Source organism: Podarcis liolepis (genome assembly GCF_965112155.1).
Source record: "Podarcis liolepis genome assembly, chromosome: 9".
NCBI classification, from domain to species: Eukaryota; Metazoa; Chordata; class Lepidosauria; order Squamata; family Lacertidae; genus Podarcis; species Podarcis liolepis.
Window position 1 is genome coordinate 36,102,341 of NC_139564.1, and position 25,742 is coordinate 36,128,082.

General features: G+C 39.7%; 1 protein-coding gene across 9 annotated transcripts in view; it reads right to left on the reverse strand.

Annotated features, from left to right (window-relative positions):
- The window catches only part of INPP4B (inositol polyphosphate-4-phosphatase type II B), a gene marked incomplete at its 5' end in the record, with an annotated part of 265,188 nt that overhangs the window by 98,216 nt on the left and 141,230 nt on the right, over positions 1-25,742 (reverse strand). For all 9 annotated transcript variants that reach the window (XM_083519885.1, XM_083519879.1, XM_083519878.1 and 6 more), the window contains 2 exons: positions 1,197-1,276; positions 4,771-4,821. In XM_083519885.1, the coding sequence (XP_083376011.1) occupies positions 1,197-1,276; positions 4,771-4,821 (131 nt within the window). The remainder of the gene's footprint in view (positions 1-1,196; positions 1,277-4,770; positions 4,822-25,742) is intronic.

A 25,742-nucleotide genomic window follows, 5' to 3' on the forward strand; every position in this document is an offset into this window, starting at 1 on the left:
CTTTAAAAAAATATTAAATAAAATGATGAGTTTGCAACTTAGCTTCAATTCACTATAGATCCCTGCAAAAATTGATTTGTTAAATTTTTTTGCAGAAGTCAAATATTCATGAATCCCAAATTCAGACTCCAGTCCCTAAACCAAAAATGTATCCAGGTCTGTATGGTTAAACAGATGGAATTAAGCAAGTTATTATTTATTGCCAACCCCCCCAACCCCCCAATCTCTACAAACCAACAGTTCCATGGGATGGAAGCACGTATACAGAAGCATAAGAGAAGCCCTGCTATATCAGGCCAAAGACCCATCTCTTCCAACATCCTGTTCTCACAGTGGCCAAGTGCCACTCTTCCATACTTTCTTCTTGTTACCTTAAACCATGGTTTAGAGCAGGGGTAAGCAACCTAAGGCCCAGGGGCCGGATGCGGCCCAATCGCCTTCTCAATCTGGCCCGCGGACGTTCCAGGAATCAGCATGTTTTTACATGAGTAGAATGTGTCCTTTTATTTAAAATGCATCTCTGGGTTATCTGTGGGGCATAGGAATTCGTTCATATATATTTTTTTCAAAATATAGTCTGGCCCACCACATGGCCCACAGCTGAAAAAGGTTGCTGACCCCTGGTTTAGAGGTACACGTTCAATGACACCAACTATGGTTAACCCTATGAAATGCTCAACCATGATTAAAGCATGCCAGATACAGGAGCAGGGAATTCACCCCAAAGAGGGGAGAGAAGGAAGCAAGGGAAAGCAGGCCAACAACCCTATTTCACTTTCAACTATGTTTAATAAACTGGCAGCATTATGGGTTAGGGAGAGGCCAAAATAAAATAAAATAAAATAAAACACATTCACAGATCAAAAATACATGCTTAAATATCCTGTAGTTGACTTAAGCTTTGTGCATTGTAAGAATGGGAGCACTTGAGAGATATCTGATAAGCAAAATGAAACAAACCACTAATTGTTGATTATTAAATTTATAGTGTTATGTATTGTTTACTGGTTTACTGTATTTAGACTTTGATTTTTATGTGAAATGCTTTGAGAACAGATTTACTTGTGGAACAAGTAGTATAAAATTAAATTGACAATTATATATACCTTTAGTTTCAAAACACAGCCAAGCAACAGTCATTAAATGTCACAGGTTGTTAATTTGACGTGATTTGCTATTGACAGCAAGAGACCTACCTCAGGCTGAGTGTCAGTGGCTGCTCCTTTGATTTCACCAAATCACCTACTTTAAATGTAGTACAACCCAGGAAGCTTCGCTAGAAACCAAAGGGAATAAAAGAAGAGAGGTGGGATGAGGTGGGATAGAGGAAGAAGGAAAGCACCTTCATTTAATTTCTCAAGCTGTAATGGTTTATCTTTTAACCTCACACCAGCAAATCTTTCCTTGGTAACAAGGGAGAAATATTAAATAGGAAACTATTCTCTTGATCTATTATCTGGGGGAATGCCTTCATAGATCAGTGACACTATTATCAATAATTTGTAAAGCTGAGGCAAGAACCTCTTTTTCATAAAAAAGCAAACAGAATGACAGCCTGACAAATAGGATGCTGAACATGTACAGCTATAAAAAAGAATGTTTTGTTTTCAGCACAGGGCTTATTTTTTCCTATTCATGGGGTTTTTATATCACAAGTAATGTTAAATCTGCAGAATCTTAAGGCTGTTCTTCTTGCTACAATAATTTCTCAAACCCTGAGGCACTATCATCCTTATTTGCCAAATATAAGCATATTTGTTTTCCAGAGATATTTTTATGTAGCACTTAGAACATGATATTAATAGCAATGTTACATTTCTCCAGTTCATCACACTGTTTGAAGCATTCATTTCTGTATTTCCATTCCAGGAAGGCCAATTTAATTCTAGTACAGATGCAAGGAAATGTATCCATCCAACTATACTGATAAAGAGTTATATTGACCTACATTTTTCTGTGCCTCTGAACCAGTGGCAGCCATTTGCATCCTTGTGCAAAGCAAACTGTTCAGTGCAAAAAAACAAAAACGAATGCATCTTCATCTCTTCTTCCGCTTCACATTTTTCATTTTTAGTCAATTTTAAAAGTTAACTTGTCAAAGATCTCTGGCTTTTTTGTGTGTGTTGGTTGCAAGATGCTTGGTATAGCAATAGTCCTCTTCAGTTCCCACTCCACAAATGTATGGTTTAAAATCTCGCTTCCATCATAACCTTTTTGATATCTTTGACTATATGGAGAATTCAAACGTGTCATACCACAACTTGCTCATATGAGGATTACCAACCCCTCTTTTTTATAGGGTCTTGCATTGGCCTACAGAACTTACTTCTCTGGCTCATGCCCCAGAGGTTCGCAAGCTTCCACCACTTCTATTATACAGTACTAATCTATTTCTAAGTAGAATCTGCCTCTAGAGTGGCTCTTAAGGAATGTATTCTAGTCTTTCTGGCCCCTCTAGTCTCCCTGGACACAGGGATACTTCTCAAGCTCTCCTACACCCACAAAGTCAATAATGAGTCCCAAATACTCATGGGCTTTGAACTAACCAGAATATATGAATACGGAAACGCTTTTGTTGTTTTTGTTTACTGCTCTCACACAGGAATAGAAAAACAATACTGAACACAAGCAATTGGGGAGGGGGGAGAAACTAGCAAGATAAATAGAGCACATTTCTGTACAAGGTTTTCCTGTGTGATTGTTTGAGCCATTGCTCCATTATTAACTAAGTGTGAGGAGCTGGAGTCAGACTTAGGTCAGCAATAAAACAGTGAAGCACCCAATGTCAGTGAAGTTAACTATTCAAAGAAACGAAACAGCTCAGTACTAGTGGTTGCAGCAGTAGGTCTTGCCCCAATGAGGTAGCTGCAAGGATTGAAGGTCCCCAAATATCCACTGCTCTCTAAGGTTCCTCCCCTGGTTCCTTTCCAAAGGCTTTATTGTCTTGTATCTCGTTGCTCTACCCTCTTCATTCCTTTTTGTGTTCTGGGAGACCAGGGGGGAGGGGAGTGGGTCACAGCAAGAGGAAACTCCCTGGATTCCTCAGCTGTCTACCTCATCTCTGCCTCCTGGCCCACCCTCCTCTGAGTCTGGACTGCTCTCTGCCCCAGCCTCTTCCTGCTCACTAAACCCTGTTGCCCTCTTTAGTTTCCAATAACTCCTCCTCCCAGACTTCTCCCTCTGACCACACATTATCATCTCACCACCAATTCCCTGGCTCTTCTTCCCCTGGGGGTTCCCACCACTCTGCTGTATTCAGCTAGTCCATGACACTAAGCAATCATACTAATGTCTTCTGATGGGCAGAACCGCCACCGCCCCGCAAGAATGTGCAGCGATGTGATATTTACCATTGGTACTCAAGCCATTTTCAAAAGAACTTTGTGGAAAGAGGAGCTAAGTTTCCAGGCTGTTGGCCATGTCAGCTTTTAGGAGATTCAGTAAATTTAAGAAGGCATGCTAATCAGAGATGAAATTACTGTAGTTAGAAAAAGGGATGGAGGGCACTGAGTCAGAAGAAGACATAGGGCCTATCCACACTTCCTCTTTTCCCACTAGTTCCCCCCAAGGAAAACTGCTCTTTACTGCTCAGTTGGAACAAATGGCAATCTGGTTTTCCACAGATTGCTGTTTATCCCAATTTAGAGCTAGAGTGGGTTTTCTCTGGGAAAGGAGTGGGGCAAGGGGAAAACTGCTCAGACCCTTTCTAGCCATGGGACAAGTGGAAGAGCAGACAAGCCCTAAGGCATTGCATTGTTCCAATGTGAACACCCTAATAAACTATGGATAATAAGGTAGCAATTTAGGATCAGCTAATATTTTAAAAAGAATAATCTCTTTCTTCTTTCAGATGCCTTTGGAAAACTATATTATTCAGACAGCCTTTGAAATGTGAATTACTTTTTACCAATCAGTATCTATTAATTCTTTAATTGGTATTTTTATTTATTTTATCTTAATTTTGTGGAGGGGGGGGTTGTTGTTGTATTTTACTGCCTTGTTGCACTTTTACGAAAGTGTGGTCAATAAACCAACTAACCAAGATCTTACATACAAAAAGGGAGTGGGAAGGAATCCTGAGGCACAGCATACTATAAATAATATTCTAAAAAAAACCAGCAATACTTTTGGTCGGTGAAGTTCAGGAGCAAAAAAAACTAATACATTGGCATAACTTATTCCTGAAATAATCTCAAAGGGTTAGACTGAACTTTTTAACCTATATTGAAAGGTATGGCAATAACCTAATGTCCAGCTTCAGAATAATTAGTTTTAGGAACATTATTAAATAAAATAAGTAATTTAATGTTTCCTTGTTCATTTAAGAAAGCATTTCCTAACAAGAGAAAAGAATGCAGGAACTAGTGAAAGAGACTCTTTCCCGACACCCAGAACATGGGAAGCCCCATTGAAATTTTATTTAATTTGGAATGCTTTATTGTTTGTATTATGATTTGATTTGATTTGTTACCAATTGGCATATTATTAATTGAATTTAAAAACAACAACAACACAGCAACAAAGCATTTCCTTACTATACCCACTTATCAACAATTCATACAGACAGTGTACCTTTTGTACAAATCCTAAGACAAAGAACTGCTATGTCTTCAGTTTTATGGACAAGGAGATATTTTGCAGAATTTGCATATACGAAGGCAGGTCATAAACATCTGGTGAGCATAATGTTGAACGCAAAGACTATTAAGAACTTTGCAAAATGTATACTAAGTAGTATGATGTATATTCATCAATGAAATTAATACTTACCCCGGTATCTGTCCTTGGCTCTTTCTGTTCTGCCAGAATGCTGGTGCGGACCTAGAAAAAGAAAGTGGGGCTTTTATTGTACTAGGATATGCTTCCTACTACATTCTAAGATATTTTCAGGTATCCATTTTGAAAAAAACTAATCTTCTGACACTCACATGATATTAAATCGTCAGCACATTTGAAAATGGTGTCCAATCATTTTAGCAAGTGCTCAGCAAATCGTAGCCATCCAAAGTATGACAGTAGTTCATGGAATGATGCACATTTAATTTCCTTTGATTTGGTTTTATCTCTAGTCTACTGAACTGAAGAGTAAAGAAATGTACAACACAGGAGAGGCAAGGAAGAGTGTAAGCTGAACTCTATGGCAGGGTCAACTCCTGTATGTACATGGCTGCCACATATCCCAGTGCCACAGAATAGCTGGCCATGCTTATGATATTTGAAAGTCACAGACCAGGAATGGTAAACCCTTTTGAGCCCAGGGGTTGAATTCCCTTGGCAACATTCTGGGGGGCCACAGGTGAGTGGCAGGCAGGGCCAGAGCACAACAAATGTAACTTCTGCCTTTTGTACAGCAGGCTAGTTTCTATACACACTGTATCCTTCTCCATCCTCCATTCAGGTAAGCAAAGGGCATTATCAACCTCAATGACACAATTCACCAAGACAAAAACTCAAGAGGGATACAAAGCTGGGCCAGTGAAGGGAACAGCCTCATGTTGTCTTCTCCAGGAAATGCAGGCACTCAAGAAGACTGAAAAATGCAGGCCACTGGTGAGATGGTTTGGAGAATGAAAGAAAGAACACTCGCAAACAGCCCTTGGGCACCTCAAAAAGAGGGTGCTCACAGCAAAACAAAAACAAAAACCAACAACCCCAAACCCTGTACTCTGCTGATTATAATTTCAACAGAACTTTCTGTCTTCCCTTTGATAATATTTATTCCAGTAATTGATGGAGAATAGTTAAATTAATTTGCAGAAGACTTTTTCAACACAGAGCTTCTTTACTGCCCCTTATACATTTTATTATTCTTCAGGTAATCTCTAAGTCTGTCATTGTTAATGCCATGTGGTAGAAAAGGAGATACAACTATGAACTTTTTGTCTCTCTCTCTGAATTTTCAAAAGCTGATATATGGCACCATCATGTTTATTACATGACAGTACACTTTTATAAAAACTGTTAGCAGTGAAAGAAACATAGCTTTTCAACCACAAAGTCCTTTTCAGCCTTCAGTTCCTTTACTTAAGAAGCTAATAACACACCTATAAAGGTAAAGGGACCCCTGACCATTAGGTCCAGTCATGGCCGACTCTGGGGTTGCGGCGCTCATCTCGCTTTATTGGCCAAGGGAGCCGGCGTACAGCTTTTGGGCCATGTGGCCAGCATGACTAAGCCGCTTCTGGCGAACCAGAGCAGCGCACGGAAATGCCGGTTACCTTCCCGCTGGAGCGGTACCTATTTATCTACTTGCACTGGCGTGCTTTCAAACAGCTAGGTGGGCAGGAGCAGGGACCGAGCAACAGGAGCTCACCCCGTCGCGGGGATTCAAACTGTCGACCTTCTGATCGGCAAGTCCTAGCCTCTGTGGTTTAACCCACAGTGCCACCTGTGTCCCAATAACACACCTATAACATGACGTAAAATGATGATGGTGGTGGTGGTGGTGATGATGATGATGATGATGACGGTGAGCGGTCATACATCTCTACCACTAATACTTTTGACAGTAAATAATTCGTGATCTCTTATATCCCTGATAATGGAGGTCTTTGCAGGAGACACTGCTAGCAGTCTCCTTTGACTTTTGGATGCTCAGCTTGGATACATCAGGAACCATGAATTTAGTATTGTGCACACAATTTTATGGAAATAAGGTCAGCTGAGTTCAGACAGGCACCCTCCTTATTGAACTTCCAGGACAGGAAATATCAAATATGCAGCCTAAATGGGTGTTCTGAAGCACACTTCTCAAAAATTCCACCACACACAGTGGATGTGAATTAACAATAAACTTCTGAGATTGTTTAGTACCCCTTTTGTCCTAGAAGGAAGTGACAAAATTAGCTAATGTTGCATAAATGGAAAGACAGCAGAGCTTAGCAAACGTTTACTATTTCTGATTGCATACCATTTTTTAAAAAAGATAATCTCCTCTTTCTACAAGCTGAACAGATAATCTGACAGCTAGAGGAACAGAAAAATGTTGATGCTTTTCTGTCAGTATTAAGAAACAGTCAGCTCACTATCCTTTCTAGAACATGCTTAGTCAACCTATTCTCTTATGAAATAGATTATGAAAATTCAAAGTTAGGTTTTTCAAAAAAAAGTATTCCTAAATTGCAATAAAGTATAGGCAAAGGCTGTAAACTCAGTAGTCTGGCATCAGCCTTGCATGCAGAAGGTTCTAAATTCAATCCCCAGCAACTCCAGGTTGGGTTGGGAGAGACTTCCTCTCTGAAGCCCTGGAGAGCTGCCAGCAGTCAGTGCAGAGAACGCTGAGTTAGATGGACCAGTAGGTCTGACTCAGTACTAGATAGCTTCCTAGGTTCCTATTATAAAAATAAGCCTGATTGCCAAAAGTTAGCCATTTTCCACTGTTTTGTCTAATAAGCACAAATCTAGACACACTGGGTGATATCCAACAAAGTTATACTCACAGGACAACAATTGAAATCTATGGATTTAAGTCTTTTTATTCCAATAACTTATGTTATATACCACCCACTGCTAACACAATGTGATTGAAAACCTGAAAATAACTCCTTTGTTTTTTGTTTTTGTATTTTGCAGCAGCTAAAAAGTAACCCCTGAAGAAGGTATGAATAACAAATATACACTCATTTCCAGAAGGGCTAGCCATGTTAGTTTGTAGCACCAAAAACAAATACAGGGTATTTTGGTATCCTAATGTGGTAAAAGCTTTCATGGACCATGTTATCCAAGGATGGATTTCATGTAATAAATACTAAAACCATCCCATCCGTTTTCCTTCAAGGTGATTCCTTCTCAGCTTTCTTTTTTTGCCATCTTTCTCCCACTGTGCACATCATTTGTTCCTCCCGCTTAACCCCTGAAAACTCACTTTGATATGCCTCACACTTTTTTGGGATGATAAGAATTATCATAATAAGCTCAGAAAAGGGAATGCTACTTAACAAAGATTCATAAAATTCTGATAGGGGTTATTCATGATATATGTAATCATTAGTCTCCAGGCCTGAGTTATAATTTGATCTTTAGAGAAATATGTTTGAAAGACTGTTAGCTTCACGGGTTATCTGCACAAAGTAAATCGAACCCTGTTACTTTGCGTACCTGTTACTTAGGTACCCATTTGACTCCTGACTGCTAGTCCACCCTTTGACCAAAGTCAGGTGTCTACACGCACACCAAGAGTAACCATGTTCCTTTGGAGGAAATCAAATGCCTATATAAACCTCATTTGTCACACTCCACTTTTGGAAAGACCAGAAGCCCATTCAAACCCAACCTAACCCTCCCAAGTTCCTTTGACAAAATACAGACTCCCAAATTTACTACAAACTTCACTTGACTCCCTTTGGGGAGGCAAAATATTAGATCTTCCCTTTAGCTGAATTCATATTAGACAAACTCATGGGAGGCCAGTTCTCTCGAAGCCTAGGAGCTAAATCAAACATGCAGGATCAGAGATAGTATGCCACTGATTACAGTGTTTTGGTGAACAAACATGGAATGGCTATTTTCTCCTTGTCTTACATGTGGGCTTCTTTAAATCATCTGGTTGGCCACTTTTGAAAAAGTGATATTTGAGCAGGGAAATCCTTTGTCTGATCAAATATGGCCGTTTTAAAGTTCTCAGGATGCTGAGGGAGCATTTAGGAGACAAAATCCCAGATTATTTTCACTTTGAGCAATTTTGTGCCTAGCAGACACATTCTACATAATCATCCATTAAAGCTGGTATTCACAAAAACCAGACAAAAGGACTTTTGAATTCAATGTTTAAAAGATAAAGTTATTTTCATACAAAAATGAAAGATCTAGCCAGTTTTCATCCCCTGAGGAAGATGACAGAGAAAAGAAAGCTGTCACCAAATCACTCTGTGGAAAGCAAAATATTTCTATACTTCCTTTAAGAAAAAAGGAAAAGGAAAATGGAGCCCTATTCAACACACATTTTAATAGGGATGTCACATTGTCAACAGTTTTCTCCACTGCTGTGAAAAAAAGGCTATTTAGACTTTTACACTATGAAATTTTAGCAAACAATTCCCATAGCACTATCAAAACTATGCTATTCAGGATCCTCAGCTAAAAGATGGTGAGCGCCAACTATTAATCCACAGGCATGGGTTTTTTTTTAGTTTTGAATGGGACCCTCCCACCCTAAATCTGCAAAAAAAGAACACAAAGATTTTGTAACCTCTCACTGCTATACTGCAAGCACCTGAGATCCCAGAAGTTTCTATCTTCAACAAGAGGCAGCATAAGGGTTGGTTTTTTGAGGGGGAAACTAAGTGAACAATGCACCATTTACAGGTCTGGCTGGAGTTTCTTACTAAATGCTTTGGAAGGCATTTTTATTTGCCAGTGGTTAACAAAAAAACAACAACTATACAGTGGAACCTTGGTTTCTGAACGTATTCTGTTCCGGAAGACCATTCGACTTCCAAAACGTTCGAAAACCAAAAACTCAACATGGAAGCCTCAATACAATAGGGCAACTGAACATGGAAGCCATGTGGCACATTTGGCTTCCGAAAATCATTCGAAAACAGGAGCAGTTACTTCCGGGTTTTCAGTGTTCAAAAGCCGAAACGTTTGACTTCCGAGACGATGGAAAACCAAGGTTCCACTGTACTAGCTTCAGAATAGCATGGTTAAGGGGCCTGATCTGGGGATCCAGGAAACCAACAGATTTAAGGTCACCTAGAAACACCCCAACACTTCCTGGATCAAGCCTCACTCTGGCAGAAACACCACCAATTGCGCATCTACACCAACAGAGTTTTCAGTGAGTGTACCAAGGACCTCTGATGTAGGTATACCTTTTAGTTGGCAAAGCTACTATCCTACTGTGCCTACAAACCAGACTTTTATCAGGGAGATGCATATTTATCTACTTCCCTCCTGATGCCATATAATGTTGGAAGTGTTGGAAGCAACTCGGCTTGTATTAAGGCTGATGGCGTGGGTGGGGTGGGGGTCAGGGAGCAAACATAGAGGAATGTCAAATCTGCATGTACTGTCTTTCTGACCTAACCTGTGCACACCTTCCCTTACGTGTTAGACTGATATTCTGACCTAATTTCCTGCTTCCCCCTTCTTCTCATTCTCATCTCTGGACAGAATATATCTTCATTTTATCTCTCTCTCCTGCAGAGATCAAAGATCAAGCATACTTCTTTGCATCTCCAACTTCACTAAGGGAGAACTCGGAACATGTATTACCTATAATAAACTTGGTTTTCTTACTTTTCAAATTTAATGTCTCAGTGTGGTTGGGGTTCATATGGCAAGCATTCAGTCTGGAAGGCTAATTCAACATATATGATGTTAGGAAAAGTGCAGGTAGGTGTGGCCAAAACAGACTGATGGGCCTAATTATACCCACCCACCAATTTATAGTTGTAAGTAATGCAGCCTCCATTCTTTAATACTAATTGGTGCATGTGACCTCTGTCTTTAACATAACCAGGCAGTCATATATTCTACCACATATACCTTTGTATAAATTCTGCTTTCTCCCATTTTTCCAATTCAAAACAGCAAAATTGCTGATTTGAAATTATTGGTTTTAATATCATTCCTATTTCTACCTGCACCCTCCAAATGAGCACACACTTAAACAGTTAATAGTTAAAGCAGTTGTCTTTAAAGGGATTCCTGAATGGAGAAGCAGGCTGAATTTATGCAGAATGGAAAACAGCCAATTGCAACTGAACCTATTCCCTCAAGTCTCCTCTGCTAGAATGCAAAATGATTTGGCTTTTAGCTGGCATCTCTCTGTAAAGAATGGCAAAATGCTGCAGTAGTACTGCTGGTATTTATGTCTCAACTTTGCCAGTAGCATCACAAAACAGATTATATTTTTCCAATATTTATATACTCTATAGAAGGGAAAGACTGTTTCTAATTGGAGTTACTCCTACTAAGAATTACACTATCCATTGAAATTTAATGCTTGATTTTTTTTGGGGGGGATACTGGATCCAAAGGGACGCTCCCCCATGTGGAAAGGGTCTTCCACTCACATAAAAAGAGTTTTGCATCTCATGCTAGAACACGGCACAAAAAAGGTGAAACCGAATCCAAACATATTTCTACATGTTTATTTACTTATTTACTACATGAATGTATTATCTTTCTTTTTTTTTTACAAAACAGTTTACAGAGTTAAAAAATGGCAAATTAAATCTGAATGTATAGAAATTACTAAAACCCACAGGGCAGTCAGTCACAACAACAAAATTGGCAGATTGAAATAATATCCAAGAGGCGAGAGATTGTAAAAATTCTTGGGCAAATAAAAAAGGCTCTCCCTCTGGAGCCAGAGAGGTATCAAGTTCAATGCATTCACACCTCCTTGGGGAGTTTGCTCCAGAACTGGGGTATTGGTACTGAGAAGACCATCTCCCTGGATATTATTGGCCTCACCAAACTGAAAGACTTGGGAACATTTATGTGAGGTCCTTAAAGTATACTGGCTCTTAAGCTGTTTTGATCTTGAAAGGGAAGAAAATGCACTTTAAATCGTGCTACAAGGTGGACTGGCAAACTAGTGCAATTTGCTAAAGACTGGAAATATATGCTTCAAATAACCAGTCCAAATTAGTAGCCTATACAGTCATACCTTGGATCCCAAACGCATTGCAAGTCGAACATTTTGGCTCCTGAACACCGCAGGCCTGGATGTGAGTGTTCTGGTGTACGAACATTCTTTGGAACCCGAATGTCCAATGGGGCTTTTGATTGGCTGCAGGAGCTTCCTGCAGCCAATCAGAACCCACACTTTGGTGTCCGAACATTTTGGAAGCTGAACAGACTTCTGGAACGGATTCCATTCGACTTCCAAAGTAAGACTGTATATCAGTTAATCTACTCCAAGCACGTCTACCCCATGAAGAAGAACTGACCCAAGTGGCTGTCAAAATTTTATCTGAAATAGGATGGGATGGGTAAGTATAATTTTTCATTTTGCTATGTGCTTTACACTAAACATATTTTTCTTGATTTCTTTGGCAAAGCTGGTGATTCATTTTCTTTTGTTGGAAATGAACAAGATATGAAATATCAACTGTTGAATGACCAAACTTGAGTTCCACTGACCGTTTTCCCTTCCAGGAACAAGGTATTTTAATGCCAAAATCCATGGTTAGTCCCCCACCCTTTTTGTTGATTTGCAGCAGCAGAACAGAACTTGAGCCATATTAGCATTACATAAGAATGGTGATTAATTTGATCATTACTAGTACCTATGGTCTGTGTCACAGAAGCATGTTTACATTGGCATTTTTGATTTTGTTCCACTTCCATGCTATTTCCCCTCAAGAGGCAGATTTGTAGTCTATGTATGTTAGATACTTTTGTTTTCACTTTCTCTTCTCATTACTGTACCTTATTCTAATGCACAAACATTTGGAAGAAGGTTTAACTTTATAAATAAAGGAAAACCTTGCAGTTATGTGTGGCTGCCAAGAAGTTCTGGAAATCCTGCAATAAATTTAAGAAGGGTGGGGGGGATTTAAATCCGGTTCTGCTATATAAAGAATTCATTTTAGGAAATAAGTCTATGGCATAGGATATTGATATATAAGATAGGAAACATTAGGATGAATGAAAAGCGCCTGCTTGGGTGTTGCTAAGATTTCATACTGTATTGGGATCAAAGAACAAACAGCACTTCTGCCCTCTCTATCCCAGTTAAACTAACTGTTCAATCTGTAACTTTAACACAGGTTAAACTTTGTTTGAAACTAAATGTAGTTAAACAAGTGTTAAAGCTTCATTCAGTGGTACCTTGGTTTCAGAACAGCTTAGTTTATGAACAACTTGGAAATAGAATGCTGCAAACCTGGAAGTAGGTGTTCCAGTTTGTGAACTTTGCCTTGAGTGTGTTCCGTTTGTAAATTAAGTCCCCCGCTACTAATCAGAGGCTTCCTGTTGAGTCTGTCGGCTATTGAGTCCTGAGCACCCGCACAACACAGAGGTGATATTTGGAGCTTTTGTTTTTGCTATTTTTTGCGTATTTGTTTGTGTGGCTTTTTGGTTTTTTTGACTGTGACTTGTTCTTTGTTTTATGGGACTGACTTGCGACTGTGGCTTGTGACTTCATTTTTGTGACTGTGTGGAACTCGGTTCAGCTACTGATTGATTGATTGTGTGACTGCAGAAACGGATAAAAGCCTCCCCATCCACACAGTGGCTATCATCAGTGCACGTAAGAAAAAATAGTAATTTTAATTTTTACCATCTACATTACTGTCTTGTTTATTTTATAGTACAGGACATTGATTATTGCTTTCATTTTATGGATCAATGGTCTCATTAGTAAAATTCATGTTAAATTGCTGTTTTAGGGTTGTTTTTAAAAGTCTGGAATGGATTAATCCATTTTGCATTATACTCTATGGGAAAGCATGCCTTGGTTTTAGAACGCTTTGGTTTTGGAAAAGCCTTCCAGACAGTTTGGGAACCAAGGTACCACTGTATTAAGTTTTTAATATTGATTCAACTCAGGTAGGGTCAAATCAGGCCATTTACAAAATCAGCCACACCTATTAAAAATACAATGGGCATCTCATCTGACGCAACATGGACACACACCATCTAACTCAAGCTATTGTTTAAACAAAAAACCAATTAAAAATGTACATACCGTATATACAGGTTTAACTGATTAAAATTAAAATTGGTCTTAAATCAACTGGAATTTCATTCATCAGTTTAAGGCTCTCAGCAAAAGACAATTAATATATCAGAGTAAATGGTATGGAAATTATTTTTGCAGAAATGCAACTGAACCAATTAACATGTATATTAAGTTAAACTAGAGAAAAGGCCTATGCCACAATTTCCTGAACTCTTTCTGGAAAAAAAATTCTGGTGTTAAAAAACGTGCAAAAGTGAAATAAAATTGTTAGGAAACATTGGCATTTAACATCATTTAGTGAATCTTCATGTGTCTGACTAAGTGCCAGCCACCTAGAACCATCTGCCATTATTTAGTATGTGTAAAACTGATGAGTGCTAAACTATTACATAACTATAGTTGGGAATATGATGTGAATCAGAGTGGATTACAACAGAAGGTACATACAGAATATATGTATGCTCCACATTTCAGACTCATTTATTTTTAACAAAGATATCAGAGGAATGGGAGAAAGGTTCAGTTTACATTGAAATGTAAAAGTTGAGTGGCCAGAATAGAGCTTGAGAGGAAATAAAAAAGACAATATAAAGTCGGGATTTCCTTTTTCTGAGCCCTATCCCCAATCCAAAATAATCCAAAACTTCTGATGGAGTTTCTTGTTGTTCTCTAGTTGTTCTTGTTGGTCTCTCTCTTTCCCACACCCTCCCCAACACTTCTGCTTTCTCCTATCCCAGTTAAGCTATGCTATATGCCCTCCTTTCTTCCAGACCCTCCAGCATTTAACAGATGGAAACAGGCACTTCTGTGGGCACACAGAAGGTGTGGCCTGGCAGCCCAATTCCAAATACAAGCATGCTCAAGTAAACAAACTACCTCATGAAAGCAAGTTCCTGAATAAATAAAACAATTAATAAAAGCAGATCAAGTCAAAGAGTTGGGGGTTGGAAGGAATCAGATTCCTTTCTAAGCTGAGTGAAAATGCCTTCCTCACCTCACCTGTGCCACCTTCGTACGCCTCAACAGTGAAGCAAAATTTGGCCACCAAGATTACCTCATAAAGCAGTTTCAAATCCCCCTATTACAATTCCGCAAGCAGTTACTAGATTTTGTTTAAAGCTTGAAGGAAAGTTTATGCTCAGAATGCCCTCCTAAGGGACGCTTGCCTGAAACCAAATCCCAAGTCCTTTAGGTGACAAGCAAAGAGCTTTTTCGCATTTGTCCATGCCTTAAAAATGCTCTTTCAATATATGTTTTAATCTTGCATAAGCCTCAGTCTTTTCCCATCTATTTTGCTGTTGCACTTTTTAAAGGTAACTTGTTTCTGATCTTACTTGGCTGCTTTATTGATTGATTACTTATGAGCTAACCTAGGAAACCTCTGGGACTGAAGAGCAGGAAAGAAATGTATACAATAAAATAAAAACTGTTACATGTACAATAAAACTCCATATAAGATATTAAAACCACAGAAGCAGCAGTCATGAAATCCAGCAGAGCCATAAAAACAAAACCAGTTATAAAACATGCTGATACGCCTGGGCAAATTTTTAGAAAGTCTTCACCTCGTGCCAAAAAGATATGCAGTTATTAGAGCATTTATATCCCACCCTTTAGAAATAAAGACAGGCAAGCTTCTATGGGGAGAGCATTTCATATAGCAAGAAAGTCTTCTTTCCTGACACCTTCAGACTTAACTTCAAATATCAGTAGGGTGTGGATGTGGGCCTCTTTATGGGTTCAGCCCTGCTCAGATCTAGAACTTGGGTTCTCCTCCTCCTCAGAGGAGCAGAAGCATACTCCAGCATCACAGATGACCTTGAAGAATCTGCTGTTCCTGCAAACCCCAATATTTCAGTCACAGGACAAGAGATCTCCATACCAGTAGCTTGGGCTTCCAGCTGGCTCTCACATCACCCACCCCAGGTCATAGAAGCAAGGAAGGAAGAGCTTTCAGGGCTGCCTCGAAAGTGCAAAAAATCAGAGGAGGCCTGTATTTTAGAAAGCCCTACACCTTTTTGTATTATGAGGGAAAGTGAACTATAAACTGTATGACAAACTGTGAATTTTTACACTTGAAGCTACATGGAACATTTATTTTGGCTGTGAAAAGACATTAATTAATGTGCAGTCACAACATTACTCATTCCATACAGAAGCTCATTAGGGCTGCGCTCAGCAAATCTAGCCAGGAAACACTCACCGATGCATAACACACCAACCTTAATTATAGATCATGTAACTTTTCTTTTTAAAAACAAAAACAAAAAACCCTAAATATTTGCTAATGGATGTCTTCTCCATATTAATAATGTTAGCAGAAATGGTAGTTCTTTTTCAATATAATGAAGCTGTGTTTTTTTATTAATCAAATAATGCAATATTTAATTGCATAGACATACAACTTAATTGAGGAAGGTGATTAAAATTGAAAAATTAATTAATCTAGTAAAACGTTACAGGCATCTTTCCTAAGTTTAAATAATACATGAATTAGAAACACTCTCCACAACCACCATTTTCCAGCCATTATCAAGCAGCAGCAGCAGCAGCAACAAAATACATAACTATTTGAAGTTATCACTTTGTCAAAATGTCCTGTCAATATTATTATTCAGTGTCACAACAATACTGAAGAAATGTTAACTAAGGATCACACTTGAGGTTGCCATTGGAACGTTTAGAATAATTATCATACACTATTTCTGTTGCTGATAACTGCAGGTGGTCTTTCTGTATGAGCTCCATACATCATTTGGATCTGCTTTCTCCACCCCTTAACATTACAGTGGTACCTCGGGTTACATACGCTTCAGGTTACAGACTCCGCTAACCCAGAAATAGTGCTTCAGGTTAAGAACTTTGCTTCAGGTTGAGAACAGAAATCATGCTCCGGCGGCGCAGTGGCAGTGGGAGGCCCCATTAGCTAAAGTGGTGCTTCAGGTTAAGAACAGTTTCAGGTTAAGTACAGACCTCCAGAACGAATTAAGTACTTAACCCGAAGTACCACTGTATGCTGATTGGGCCTTTGCCTAATCCTGCTACTCTGAACAATCACACCTCCATAGGGAGTTGGAGAGAAGATGCAACAGATGGAAGACAGGGAACAGTTTTGCTGGTGACAGCAGTGTTATGCAGGATGGTGCGCAACTGAGGCTTCCCCATGTTCTTCTAAATGTGGTGTTTTATGAGGTCTCAATAAAAGAGGAATAAATGCAATGAATATGAAGGAGCAAGGTTTTCAATTGCACCCGCAAGACTAATCTTGGAACTATAAAACAAAAATGCAAAAAACCCCCAACCCTACAGACTTAATGTGATCAGTATTGTTAAATCACAGCCACAATCTTATACCACCTATTCTTATTTGAGAGTAAGTTCCGATGAATACATACAGTGATTTTCTTCCTAAAAAAAATTTAGGGGTACTCTCATTTTCCTACTCATATTGAAATTGTTGTTGTTTAGTCATTTAGTTGAGTCCGACTCTTCGTGACCCCATGGACCAGAGCACGCCAGGCACTCCTGTCTTCCACTGCCTGCCGCAGCTTGGTCAAACTCATGTTCGTAGCTTCGAGAACACTGTCCAACCATCTCATCCTCTGTCGTCCCCTTCTCCTTGTGCCCTCCATCTTTCTCAACATCAGGGTCTTTTCCAGGGAGTCTTCTCTTCTCATGAGGTGGCCAAAGTACTGGAGGCTCAGCTTCAGGATCTGTCCTTCCAGTGAGCACTCAGGGCTGATTCCCTTAAGAATGGATAGGTTTGATCTTCTTGCAGTCCATGGGACTCTCAAGAGTCTCCTCCAGCAACATAATTCAACATAGATTCACAAAATGTTTAGGGGTATGTGTACCCCTGCATCCTCTCAGAAAAAAGCACTGAATACATAGCTTTTGAGTGATTCATGGAATCTGGCTTTCAAGTTGTTTAGCAGCTGCTGCTAAAGCATAATCCATGTATACAGATGCCATGCCTTTTCTGTATTCTACCCAGTTTACAGTGGTAATAGCCATATGAACCTCACCAAGTGCCTCTTGAAAACACAAAGCTCAGTCCTATGGTTGGCTTTCTATCTTATGCATTAGACAGATGGCAAATAGCGGAAGAAGAAAAATGGCAACTCATAATATGCTTGAGCTGTATAAAGTGTAGCTACCTGCCGAGTGCATACCACCACAAGGCAAATAATCTTTGAAATAGTTCTTGTTGTGTGGTGAATAGTACATTAAGGCCACTGGACATTTAACAAAGAAAGACATGTGCAACCAATTATACACAGCAGTAAAAATTACATTAAGTGTTTCAAGTTCCTTCTGCAGCTGAGAGAGAGGAATGTAGCCAATTCAGTGATGAACAGAACAAAATGTAAACCAAGCCACTTTCTGGAATGAATCAAATAACCAAGCTAGCGGTTAGCCACTCCATACTGAGTGATACATCTTTTTCAATCTCAGATAAAATCTCTTGTTCCCCTAGCTTGGTAGAGCTGAAGTAAGGAAACCCCCTTTCTCCCCATTAGAAGGAGTAAACAATTTAAACAAGCATTGAAGGAAGTGTTACGCTCAGAGGCTCTCGTGAGTTATCAATAACATATGCAAATAAAATAACATTGCAATAGGTCTCCTAAAGGGTTGGAAATAATCAAGGAAGAAAAGTCCATTACGCATATAGTCACAGTGGCTATATGCAACCTCCAAGTTGAGAGGCAGTACGCCACAAAGTACTTGCTTTTGGGTTTCTCAGGAAGTATCTGGTTTACTACTGTGGGAAATTGGATGCTAGACTAGTAATTCTTCCACCGTTGTACCTTGGTTCTTGAATAGAATGCGTTCCGGGAGTCCATTCGACTCCCCAGAACCGTTCGAAAACTAAGGCACGGCTTCCGATTGGTTGCAGGAGTGTCCTTCAGCCAATCGGAAGCCACGCCAGACATTCGGCTTCCGAAAAGTGTTCAAAATTTCCGGGTTTCACTTCCAGGTTTCGATTGTTCGGGAGACGATTTGTTTGGGAGCCAAGGCGTTTGAGATCCAAGGTACGGCTGTATTTCACTTGTACATTTATCTAGCTGCTCCAGATCTGGTTGCCACAGGAAAGCAGGAGACAAAGACAGAGAGATGAGGGCTCCACATGCACTAAACATTTAAAGCACTATCATACCACTTCTCTCAATCATGGCTTCTCTCAAAGAATCCTCGGAACTGTACTTTGTTAAGGGTGCTGAGAGTTGCTACATGCCCCCCCCCCCATTTCCCACAGAAAGCTACAGTTCTCAATTCCTCTTCCTAGGTAACTCTGGGAAATATAGCTCTGTGAGGGGTATAAAGGTCCCCTAGCAGCACTCAGCACTCTTTACAAACTATAGTACTCATGTTTCTTTGGGAGCAGCTATGACTGCCTAAAAAGCTGGTCATATCCAACTAACTTTTATTCAGAGTATATCCACTGAAATTAATAATGACCATAATAACTTAGGTACATTAATTTCTGTGGGTTTACTTTGAGTAAAAGTTAAATGCAACACCTGAAAACAAATTATAGACTAATAGCTTGACAAATATTTGCTGTCATCTCTGTCTCCGATATTTTTCAAGTTCAATTCAAGGGGAGCAGGCTTTATAGAGCAAGGTTTGAAAATTTATGAGTTTTGGTGCTTGTTGGTATGGTACCAAGATAAAATGAATATGCTTTACTGATAAAAATTTAAAAATGCCCCATTCTATTGGACATAAGTTCATTTATCCTACTCAACTGATATGCATATTTATATGCACATCTGTCTCTAAAAATATACATTTATATATTGCCAGGTGTCATGCATAAAAAGAGCTTATATAGTTTCCAAAATTAATATACCTAACATTTGGAAGGAACTAATCTCTCCGTCCAAATCAGTCATAAGCTCCCTCATTTGAAAAGCCTTATTTCTACATCATTTGGATATATTCCCAAAGAAGGTAACTGACTAAAAGGGGTAAGGAAATGCTCTGCAAACTTTCAGGGAGCAGAGATAGAAATGTAGTGATCCATTTTCCTTCTTAATCCTGTCCAATTTTTAAAACACAAACCAATAGTGCCTCATGGAGCAAGAGTGTACACAACTTGTGATGCAGAATGTAGTTTTTATTCTGCTTCACACTACATCCTCCAATTCACCCCCAAATTCATAGGCAGGAAGCAAAACGAGTAGGCTTACTCAGTCCCTGATTAGGAAGACACAATTCTCTTCACTTTTAATGATCAGGTTGCGAGTTCCACTGCCTATGTAGCCAAAATGGCACCATCCACACTCAACAGGTAATATCAGCAAGGTTGGAAGAACCACAAGGTTTACAGATATACCAAAAAATCATACTTAGTGGGCATGCACAGTAGACAAGAAATGCAGGCAGACTTCTAGGGAGAGAAAGAAGAAAAGGGCATGGGGTGGGGGAGAATGGAATACAATGGGCTCGAATTCTGATCAGGGATCACTCCTATAAATCCCACTTGTAGAAACTCACTCATGGGCTTCCATTCATTTGCCTTGCTGGGTCTCCTGAGGCTTGGTGCCTGGCAGGACTAGAGCAATTTGTAGCTAGGGGTCGCATATTTCTTCCTCTTCTTTCCCAACACCTTGGCTGCCCATAGAATACTTCTCCATTAAAAGGTAAAGGGACCCCTGACCATTAGGTCCAGTCGTGACCGACTCTGGGGTTGCAGCACTCATCTCGCTTTAATGGCCGAGGGAGCCGGCGTACAGCTTCTGGGTCATGTGGCCAGCATGACTAAGCCGCTTCTGGCGAACCAGAGCAGCGCATGGAAACGCCGTTTACCTTCCTGTCGGAGCAGTACCTATTTATCTACTTGCACTTTGACATGCTTTCGAACTGCTAGGTTGGCAGGAGCAAGGACCGAGCAACAGGAGCTCACCCCGTCACGGGGATTCGAACCGCCGACCTACTGATCAGCAAGTCCTAGGCTCTGTGGTTTAACCCACAGTGCCACCCGTGTCCCTTCTGCATTAGTGAGGAGTTAAAACCACCCAGGGAGAGGGTGCTCTTGCCTGTGGCCTCCCATCTCTGTCATCTCTTTAAGGAAGCCCACCAAGCACCTACTCTATTATCCTTTTGTGTCAGGCACTGAAGTGGATCAGGATTTTAAAATTGTCTTACACTCTGCTGTTTTGATATTGTTTTTATGTTTTGTGGTATTTGTTATATTATTGTTGTGTTTTATTGTTTCAATGCAATGTAGATTGCCCTTGGGGTCAGCTGATATAAGGAAAGCCTCAAAACAAATGACACAAATCTCCCATTGCACACAGATGTGTGTTGTTCTAACTGTGTAGCAGTCTATACAATGAGTGACTCAATGCAACACTCAGAAATTGGCTGCTACCCCCTCAAAAGTGTTCAGACCAAGATAGCTTATTTATATCTTACTTTATTGTTCCAGTTGTTCAGCTGAAGGACTGTGCCCAGCACATGTCATTTTTTCCCTATAGTGCAAAGTCTTTTCATAACGCTGCAAGATGAACAGAGTAAAAATGTATGACCTTTCAATAGATGGCAAAGAACGGAGATGGTAACTTTCAGAAGGAAGGGGAAATGGATTTTTCAAGTCAAATTGTCAGAATAATTATGTTTTGTTTACCAACACCTGGTATTTGAAAACGAATAATCCTGAAGTGCTAAGAAGAAATCAGAATACAATACAATGGTATCTCGGGTTAAGTACTTAATTCGTTCGGGAGGCCCGTTCTTAACCTGAAACTGTTCTTAACCTGAAGCACCACTTTAGCTAATGGGGCCTCCTGCTGCTGCCGCACCGCCAGAGCCCGATTTCTGTTCTTATCCTGAAGCAAAGTTCTTAACCTGAAGCACTATTTCTGGGTTAGCGGAGTGTGTAACCTGAAGTGTATGTAACCTGAAGCATATGTAAGCCGAGGTACCACTGTACATTCCAAGAATCATAGAAGGGACCCTGAGAATCATCTAATTCTAGTCCAACCCCCTGCAATGCAGGAATATGCAGCTGTCCCTTGAAGGGATTGAACCTGCAACCTTACCATTATCATCACAACACTCTAATACAATGCAATTGTTTGATGTAGAATAAAAATGCATTTAGATACATATAGTTATTTATTAACAGATATTAGATATTAAATATTAAGTTTTGCAGAACATAAACAACAGTGACATTGTAAAATAAGAGCAACTGAGAACAGCAACTCAATTGTAGGTTTTGCCTAATCATGTGCTTGACGTGATCCTTTTAAAAGACTGCACTGAACAGACCACAAAGCTTCACTATTTCATTGGATACACATTTTAAGTCTATTAATTAGTATATTGATTGTTAAATTCCACTCTGATCATTTTTATCATTTTTGTAAAGAACTATGTAGAAATTCTGGTTTTAGTATGGTGGCTGTTTGGCCATAATAATACACATTCATTCATTCGGCAGTGAAGGCCAATACTTTGAGCCTCGATTATTTGAGGGAAGATAAAAGAAAAAAGGAGCAGGGAATGCCAAGCAGGCATAGGACTAGGGGAAAGGGGGAGAAGAAGAAGAAAAATTAAATTTTGATGGGTTTCATCAGTGAAGTTGCTTTTCGCCTGTCACTGTTTTGCAGGTAGAATATAATCACATACTTGCACATTTAGGTTGTGCAAAATTGCAAGTATTTGTCACTCTCCTGCATCAAATCTGCCCCCTCCTCTCTGAAAGAAACCCAGGCTTTCTGCAGAACAGAAAAGTGAACAGATAAGTATGGGCCAGCAATTGCTTGGTGCAATCTGATATAACCTCCATGCAAAGAAATGAATTCTCAATAAACAGTGAGTGTCACAAATGGTGTTGTGGTTTTCTGATATATACTATATAGTCCAATGCCCACTGGGGAATGCAGTGGAACAACCTGGATTGGTTTCAAAACTCAGTTTAAATGTTTCCTTACCAAAGATAGATAGATAGATAGATAGATAGATTCTTTATTGTCATTACACTAGTGCAACATTGCACCAGTGCAACGAAATTGGATGCCATCCCTTAAAAACAAAGCAAAACAACAGCAACAACCAAACAAACCACCTTCCAACCACCCCCACCCCCACCCCCATCAAACTCCCAGGTCTCACTATCGAGTTACAGCATTCAACAAGGCCACAGCTCTTGGATAGAAACTATTTTTCAGTCTATTTGTCCTTGACTTGATGTTTCTATACCTCCTGCCAGAAGGCAGTAGTGCAAACAGACTGTATCCCGGGTGAGATGGATCCTGCAGGATGTTGTTTGCTTTCCTAAGGCAACGGGAACCGTACAGTTCTTCCAAAGGTGGAAGAGGGTGCCCAATAATCCTTTGGGCTGTGGTTATGACCTTCTGGAGCACCTTCCTCTCCCTAGCTGTACAACTGGAGAACCAAGCACAAATACAGTATGTAAGTATGCTCTCTATGGAGCCTCGGTAGAAGGACACCAGCAGTCTCTCACTCAGATTGTTCTTTTTTAAAAGTTATTCACTTCCATATTTCCCAATGCACTTTTTGTTTCCACAATTTAAAAAGGGCTTCAGTGCTATAATTGGAAGTTTTTTTAAAAAGATGCAAACCAGTTAGAAGGGGAGAGCTTGTTGATAGGAATCCAATATTAAAAGGATGTAACATTTATAAAGTAGAGCAAAAGATTTTTTTAAATTTTTATTTTTAGCTTCATAGAACTCTTTGCAAACTACTTGCTATGCTGTTCCTTTTTTATCCTTCCTCCTTATTTTACTCTTCAGGGAGAGGGCAGGGACAAGCAAAGCTAGCAAGAGACCAAAAGTCAGAGAGTTGCACTTTGCCTCAGTCACTTTTCCTGCTGTCTACTCCTTGATTGCTCTGGAACGGCAGTAACAGAATGGCAGTTCAGAGTTCACAAGGTCTGAATGAATTCCAGTGGCCAAGTACATCCAAGCAGACGTTATTTTTCTGACACCTCTAATCTCAGCACTTGAACTGGCAGTCTATGGAATTCTACCTTTCTGCTCCACCATGCAGATTAGGAGGTGGTAAAGGTAAAGGGACCCCTGACCATTAGGTCCAGTCATGACCGACTCTGGGGTTGCGCGCTCATCTCACTCTATAGGCCAAGAGAGCCGGCCTTTGTCCGCAGACAGCTTCCGGGTCATGTGGCCAGCATGACTAAGCCGCTTCTGGCGAACCTGAGCAGCACACGGAAACGCCGTTTACCTTCCCACCAGAGCGGTACCTATTTATCTACTTGCACTTTGATGTGCTTTCAAACTGCTAGGTTGGCAGGAGCAGGGACCAAGCAATGGGAGCTCACCCCGTCACGGGGATTCGAACCGCCCACCTTCTGATCGGCAAGTCCTAGGCTCTGTGGTTTAACCCACAGCGCCACCCGCGTTCCTCAAACCAACTACTTAATCGATAGTAATAAGCAGTGCTCTTTTTTTCTTAAAAAAATGTTTAGGGGTACTCTCATTTTCCTACTCATATTGAAATACTGCCCCTCAATAAGGCCAAACTTAGATTCACAAAATGTTTAGGGGTATGCATACCCCTGCGTTCCCCCAGAAAAAAAATCACTGGTAATAAGAATAATATTACAGCTAGTATAGCTGTAAGTTCCACAAAATGTTAAATCAAGTGTGAATGAAGTTAGTTTGCTTGTGTGAGAGAGACCGTAAATTGCACCGCCAAATGTTCAAAAGTGGTAAATACTGATGAATAGTACTGAGTTGGGAAGAACCCTCAGCTAGATAAATCCTCTTTAGAGGAACCAACAGTTTTCAGAACAAAACATCACAGAGGAGCAACCTGTGTCAAGGGACCATGAGTCAGGTCAAGAGGATTCAGAACTCTCAGGGGAGACAGGAACACAACCCTCCCCCTTATAAGCCAGGTAGCTCCTTCTGTGATTCAGAGGCAAATGTCAAGTGGCTACCAAGTACTAGGGGAACAAATAATATTGCAACTGACTAGCAAATAATAGACTTGCTCCCAACTACCACCAGGAAGGCCCAGAAAATGGCACAAAATAGTAAGGTATTAAAAGGAGATTTCCAAAATTTCAAATTAACACTGTATTTCCTGGTTTTGAAGATTTGAGAGCTCTCATTCACAACCTTCCCACTCCAAGGGACTTTTTGTAGCATTATTTTTTAATATTAATTTTGTAACAATTCCTTGAAAAATATTTGCAAAAACATAGCTGCACTTCTGTAAATCAAGACCTTTATTCTAATTATTCAAAGCACTGGAAATAATACACCATTAAAATGAATAGATTTCCCAGGATGTAGTTTTTATTCCAATCAATCGTACTTGTAAATAATTTAAGCTGCTTTAAAGAATGGAAAAAATATATCTCTAAATTCATCTGGCAGGGGCAAAAGCCAAGAATTAAACATAAAATAATGATAGATACAATAGAAAGAGGAGGCTTTGCCCTGCTAGATGTGCAATTGTATTATGAGGCAGCTTGTTTGTGTGGGTTAAAAGAATGGATTGTATTGGGCAATGCAGACATTTTAGATTTTATGAACCACATTCTTAGGAATAATCTTTATAGGGTCTGGGAGAAATATAAAAATCTGAAAATGGCTATTTCCCATTGAAGCAATTATAATTAAGAGAGTTAATATGGACAGACAATGGGCAACTTACAGGGAACGGCTGGATTTTACAGGGGGGGGGGGGACCCAAACTGAAATCAATAGAAAACTAAGGAGCCACGTTACGGATTGGTTGCAATATTACCAGATATACAACATATTTAAATTAGATAGAAAGAATGGACTTCTTGCCCAAAACTCACAATTTGCAAAAGAACTTTTACAAAATAAGGATAAACCTCTGCCTAAAATGTATAATTTTTCATTAGAATGGGAAACAAAAGGCGAGCTAGTTAAAGCTTCAATGACACTCTGTGCAACAGATATAGGACACAATATAGAGCTTAACATCTAGGAGAAACTTTGGGAAAGCGACCTGAAATTTACTGTATGTTATTCATTGAAAGAGAATTATTTGTAAATGATTCATAGATGGTACCTAACTCCGAGAAGGTTGGCTAGGATTTATAAAACAGAATCAGATATGTCTTGGAAGTGTAAAG